This window comes from Sabethes cyaneus, chromosome 2 (genome assembly GCF_943734655.1).
Source record: "Sabethes cyaneus chromosome 2, idSabCyanKW18_F2, whole genome shotgun sequence".
Taxonomy (NCBI): Eukaryota; Metazoa; Arthropoda; class Insecta; order Diptera; family Culicidae; genus Sabethes; species Sabethes cyaneus.
Window position 1 is genome coordinate 197,386,779 of NC_071354.1, and position 6,339 is coordinate 197,393,117.

At 43.1% G+C, this 6,339-nt stretch overlaps 1 protein-coding gene across 1 annotated transcript; it reads left to right on the forward strand.

The window, feature by feature from the left end:
• Positions 1–706: 706 nt before the first annotated feature.
• Positions 707–4,866, forward strand: LOC128738924 (protein hairy). Its single transcript, XM_053834415.1, has 3 exons — positions 707–1,263; positions 1,899–1,994; positions 2,119–4,866. Exons 1-3 carry the CDS (start codon positions 1,153–1,155, stop codon positions 2,950–2,952), a joined length of 1,041 nt encoding a protein of 346 aa, XP_053690390.1. The 5' UTR covers positions 707–1,152; the 3' UTR covers positions 2,953–4,866.
• Positions 4,867–6,339: the final 1,473 nt, after the last annotated feature.

Here is a 6,339-nt window from a genome sequence, read left to right on the forward strand (position 1 = left end):
CACCGTCCATAACATCAGCTTGTCTGACTATTTTGCTACCTGTTAGTAGATTTTTTGTTTCGGTTTGAGGTTCGCCATCCTTTTGCTCTCTCCCCGTTAAACTGTCGGGAATTGAAAATTTTTAGGACCCAAATTCGCGAAATTATATGACGTATTCTGCATCCTTCAGCGAATGCTTCCTTTCTATACCGGCATAGAAAGTGCACACGTTTAACCCATACCCCCGCTCGGTATCCAACATTGTCCACGGCACGCAGGACGACAACGTGATTCAGAATTCCGCCCGTTGCACCTTCGCCCGAGCCTATCTAACGCTGCCGCATTCCACAACAGAGTCAGCTTCATTCAAGCGGTAAGCAGCCTGTTGCTCATCCTTCTCTTTTGCACCGACAACGCCGATTATCCTCGCGTGTCAGTCATCCGGCCTTCCCTGTCCCGCTCTGACTTACCCATCCTAGCGCGCATCGTTTCGCACACCAAAGGCCGAAGCCGACTCGTGCGCCCCGGCAAACACTCCGAATATCGTACAGTGCGGTGCGGTGCTCTCAGCAAGCACACGTTACACGCACACAAACGCATCCCGGTGCAAACGATAGGTAGCAACTGTAGGCAGCGAAACAAGTGCAAAGCAGAATCTCGCTAACCGAACTCGAGCTAGTCGTCCGCTGCGATCAGCTTCGTTCAGAATCGTTTCAACACTCGACCGGTTAACACGCCAGCTCTCAAAGTGCTCTCTCGGCTTTTGTCGTTCGCAGTTCGCAGTTGGTAGCTGAAAATAAAATTTGAAAAATCAGCGCAAAGTCGGCCGTGAGACGGAAAAGAGCCGCGTACAGACAAAAAGCAGAAGATCCCTCGTGAAACGCGAAAGTGATAAATTGTATTTACGGATTCTGTGACAAAGTGTAAATTGTGCCAACAGATAATATGCCATTGAGGAAATCATCATCGGTGTGACAGAACAGAAAGTGCCTTGAGAAAAAAAAAACTATTTAACAGTGAAGCATCGGAGGTTGTGATAAAAAATAAAAACGATTGGAATCAGTTTTGATAAAAAAAAGTGAAAGTTTTAAACCAGAAGAAGCCTAGAGCTGCAGTATTTACAAGGATTAAAACAGAACTGTGGATAAACTGCAGTGCTAGAAACTAAGCAGGATGGTTGCCGGAACAGGAGCCTCCCAGCAGCAGGTTGGCGCTACGCCGACCACTTCGCAGATGCCTCCAAGTGAGCAGCCGGTTGTGAAGCGACCGGGCGACAATCGCAGGGTAAGTGTCCCCATCAGACAGAATAAGATGATCAACAATCTTTAGCAACGATAAATTTCAAAAATGAAGTTCCCGACCCACGATGAGCTATCAAAGTTAATAACTTTTTTGCTCTCAAAAGTCCCACTCGCTTTAAAATTTCCGGGCAATTTTACGCGGTGACAAAAATTCGCAATTCGAGTGCATATTTTGAGACAAATCGGCACTGCGTGGTTGGTTGTTCGTTAGACATGGAACTACACATATGGGTTTGCGGGGGATTTAACAGTGCGATGGCAGCGATTGAAATTAAATGTGACAAACATTTTGAGCTGCCACCACCTTTGCCACCTTGTCGCAACCGGCGCTGGGTTTGCCTTATGGCCCCGGATATCGGTCCGCTTACGAAAATCCGGGGTTTGATGTTCATAAATCAACACTTTTTGGCCGAGCGGTAACCGATCTTGGCACGGTCGTACTGGCTGCCACCCGCCTCTGAGTACAGTGGATCATATTTTTAGATTTATCGTTGTGTTTTGCCTAAGAGCTACCAGACTCCCCATCCCCCCCTTGTATAAAAGCCGCGAACATTGTTGGCGATTTGATTTACGAGCTGTGCTAACGTAAATTTTGTTTTATTTTCCTTCTTTTCACAGAGTAACAAGCCCATCATGGAAAAGAAGCGCCGCGCTCGGATCAACAATAGTTTGAACGAGCTGAAAATCATTATCCTGGATGCCATGAAAAAAGACGTAAGTTTAGTTTTTGTTACAAATCTTCCAACTACTGCGGAAAATATTGGTCTTGAACCACCCAAGTTTCTTAACTTACAAAAAATTGATTTCTGACCTTTTGCTTTCCTCTCTAAATTTACAGCCAGCTCGTCACTCCAAACTGGAGAAAGCTGATATTCTGGAAATGACTGTCAATTATTTCCGCAATCTTCAACGGCAGCAAAATGTCGTATCGCAGGCTACGGATCCAAATGTCATGAATAAATTCAAGTCCGGTTACAACGAGTGCATCCAAGAGGTCAGCCGCTTTGCCGACATGGAACCAATGACACGCCGCCGCCTGCTAGCTCACCTGAGCAATTGTATCAACGGAGTAAAAACCCACTTCCCAAAACCACGCCAGCCGTCTGTCCAGGTGCACATATTGCCTTCGCCACCAAGTTCTCCAGAGCAAGATCATCTGGCCCAACCGCACCCAGCCCAAATCAATGCAGTGCAAACTGGAAACGGCGTTTTCTTCACCAACCAAATTGGATCCAGCGTTCAGCTCGTCCCAACCAAGCTCCCAAATGGAAGTTTAGCATTCGTCCTACCGCAAGCAATCCCAGCAGCTACAGCGCCGGTTCCGATGCTAGTTCCCATACCGAGCCGTACGGCTTCCACCGGTTCAGCAGCATCCAGCCATTCGTCAGCATCCGCGTATGACCGCGTTCCACGCGAACATGCCACCTCGCCTTACTCTCCTCTGAGCCCAGCAAACTCTAGCTACGAACCCATGGATTGTCATTCTACCGGAACTCCTGAACAGCATCAATACCTCCACTCGCAACAGATGCGCTTCCAGCAGCAGCAACAGCAACAACAACAGCAACAGCGGGACTACAGTCCCGAAAGTCCCCTTTCATTGGTCATGAAAAAATCCTATCAGGACCCAAACCTCAACCAGGACGACAGCCAACCGTGGCGGCCGTGGTAAATTCGGTCACACGTGTCGCGTGCGTTGAGTCACAAAACAATTAGTACCTTAGTCACCAAGCATCAAACGGAGCGCGACGACAACGGTAGCCGGAAGTTCAAATGCGCTCGTGTCCACGAGCACCACCCAAGTGAACAATGTAGTGCTCTTCCACCGCAAACGTACGGTTCGCGTAAATCTCAAAGCAAATGCCTCTACTGAAATAGTTCAAATAGCGTGCCCCGCGTGTGTGTTTCTGTGCATGTATATGATAGCTAGACAACAACAATGTAGTTGACCGATCGAGGTAACGAGAGGTTACGAACGCTCTGTGCCGACGCTCATGTGAGTTCGCTTTCCCACACTCGCCTGTACATATATTTACCGTAGCAAGCGGCGACGGAATCGTACTAAAAGTGCCACGCCAAGTGAATGTGAGAGTAAGTGCGATCAACGTCAGCCGAGTGGCCAACCGGGGGCCAAACAGCGCGAACAGAGGCAGTAGTGGAAGCAACAAAAATGTGAATTTGCTACAAAGTGTGCAATTGAAGCGCACCCAGCTGAAAAGAAGACAAAGATAACAAGTAAAACGAAAAAGCCAGCCGCGCGCGGCACGAGGCAATTTATTTTTACTTTGAACGGTTTTTTTGTTGTTCAACCAACCACACCGCGCATATGGGTGAGTGAGCAAACGTTTGACCGAACAAATCAGCAAGTGGCAAAAGGGATGAAGTCGGCGCAGTGTACGGTCTTTTCGGGGGAGTGTGGAAGCGCGTGTGTGCCGAAAAATTGCGTTCTTCGTTTGTCGTGCTCGCTCACCAATCGCCACTTCCCTCGCGCTGTACGTCCGTCTGTCGAACGAAACGCGCGGACAATGGATCATAGAACACTACACGATTGACGTTCCGTAACCTTGAGAAGGTGCCTAATGACTTACGCACGCTTACATCGCAGCACATACGGGGGTACGCTAATGCTAGTCATCCAAAAAATCGCGGGCCTTTTGCGGTTGTTATCCAACAGCGCTTCTGATTCATCCGGCTGCCGTTGACGTCGGTACCTGCTGCTAGTAGCAGCAGCAGTACTGCAAACACCATAAAAAAAGAGAAGAGGTAAACAAAAAAAAGTGTACCCAACCACTCCCTCTCTGCGTTAGAGGAGCAAGCAAAGTGGAATCGTAGCTGTGAATAATTTGTAAGGTTTATTAGCGTGATAAAAGCAATACTTTAAGTAAAACTGGAAAGGAGTTCAAAACTTTACAAAAAAAAACTAATATATTTCTAACCTACTGGTAGTAGCAAGCTTTTAGACACGTATCAGCCTAGGAAGTCAACACGAACAATCATGTGATTAGCTCTTAAAATTTTCGTTTAAGATCGTCTCAATCCATTTTTCGTTCATCCAACAAAATTGATCCTCATTTTTTTTTGTTATACAAAAAAATACTTTGTCCCTAGGAGCCAACCTGTAAATATATAATTTTATATTTTTTCCACGAAAAAAAGCAACCAATAAGCGCGACATTAATCACAAATGTCTTCCATTAGCCAGGAAAGGAGATTGATTTTTTATTGCAGTGTGGTAGGAGAGTCCCAATATGTCATAGTCGCGAATCAATCATGATGTAGGGAAAAACAGCCGTTTCCATAATTTCGTCATCCTATTTTATTTTTTTTCTAGTATTTCGATTTAGATGTACGCTTCTAGCTTGTAAGATTAGATCATAGACGAGGAAAAAACAATAGGCATTATTATTTATAGAAGACACTACAACAAAAATACCCAAGATTGAAGCAATTTTAATTTGATTAGGAAAAAAAATCCTACAGCAATCGAAAATACATGCTTAGATTTATAGAAATTTTTATCTTATGATAGTGAGGATACTAAGAAAGCTATTTTAAAGAACATCAGAGAAAGTAATAGAAAGCAAAATCGATGAATATATAAAATATTTTACAAATGAAGTTCACTGGTTTTTATTTTGGATTCTCCGTTGTGAAACGATGTATGTACACTCCCTCCTGGCCTGACCGGGTCATTTGTACTGTTCTGCAAATTAGCGGAACCGCGAAGAAAAACCACAACAGCTCTCTGCTTTACACCAGCATCGGTCTTTAACAATTTCTTAACCAGTCTCGTTTACTATTTCTTCAACTCAAAATATTCTGCACATAATCAATGTCACACAATGTGGGACACACAGATCAATGCGAAAATTTTTCAATGACAGCATTAGAAAAGGAATGCGACAATGTTGCTTCTTTGATCTCTGGACTGACGTCCTTCGTCCTACGTCTCAGAAAAACAGGCAAAAGTTTTCTCATCCCAATAAGTTGGGGATTATCTGTTTCGATTAAAATAGGACTAAACGGACGTCCTGAAAGTAAACTGTATGGCAAAAGTGCGTTTTTTTCGATCAATTCAATTTATATGCTGTTGAAATTTATTTAAAACTGAAATCTTCTATAAACATGTAGATGATGGAGGATAGTATCCTACTGGTCCTTTACGTAGTAGCTGTTTAACCTTCACGCAGTTACACTTCTGGTTCTATCTCGCTTGATATTCGTTCAACTTTTATGTAGCTGGTCTTAAAAGAACCGCATCATATTAATCTTTAATTTAAAAAGAATATATGAACAAGATTTGGTTCCATTTTCCCGACGATATTCCGGATCGCAGCGGAAATATTTTTCACGTGCTCAACTGAGTACGCATCGTTTCTACCAGATTCAATACTCTATTTGACATTTTTCTAGGAAAAATTGCAAATGATTTGTTTAACTTCCTACAGTATTGTCTACAGAAAATTCGGAGTATGTAGGCAGTCTGATGAATTGCTATCTATAACGTGAAAAATAATTCTAATGCGATTTGGAAGATCTCCGAGAAAATAACATCAATTTTTTTCATTAAAGCCAATAAAATTTGAGATAAGTGTTATGTAACACGAAGAAATTTTAAAGGGAAGAAAGCCATAAGTGTAACAATTACGGGCCATCATTTTTTAACTGTAATTAGGTAAAAAAGAAAACTTTCCAATTAAATTCTACTATGTATCTGTCAAGAAAAATTATACGTAGTAGAAATTAATTGGAAAGTTTTCTTTTTTATTTAATTTCAGGTTTCGTATTCTACCAAGCCGCCCCAAAAACTTCAGTCAATCATTTTTTATGTCGAACACGAAACGATTGAATGAGGGATCACCATCAAAACAGTTAACATTCACTATCTGTTGGTCTTTTAATTGGAAGCCATTCAACTGGCTGGGACTGGGACATCTATTTGTTAAAAGTTACTATTTTTCCAATTATTCCATCACAATGATTGACAGTTTCGAGTGTTCACTCTATTTATAAGAATATTGAGGAATGCGAATTAGTACCCGGGTAACCAATAAGCGTT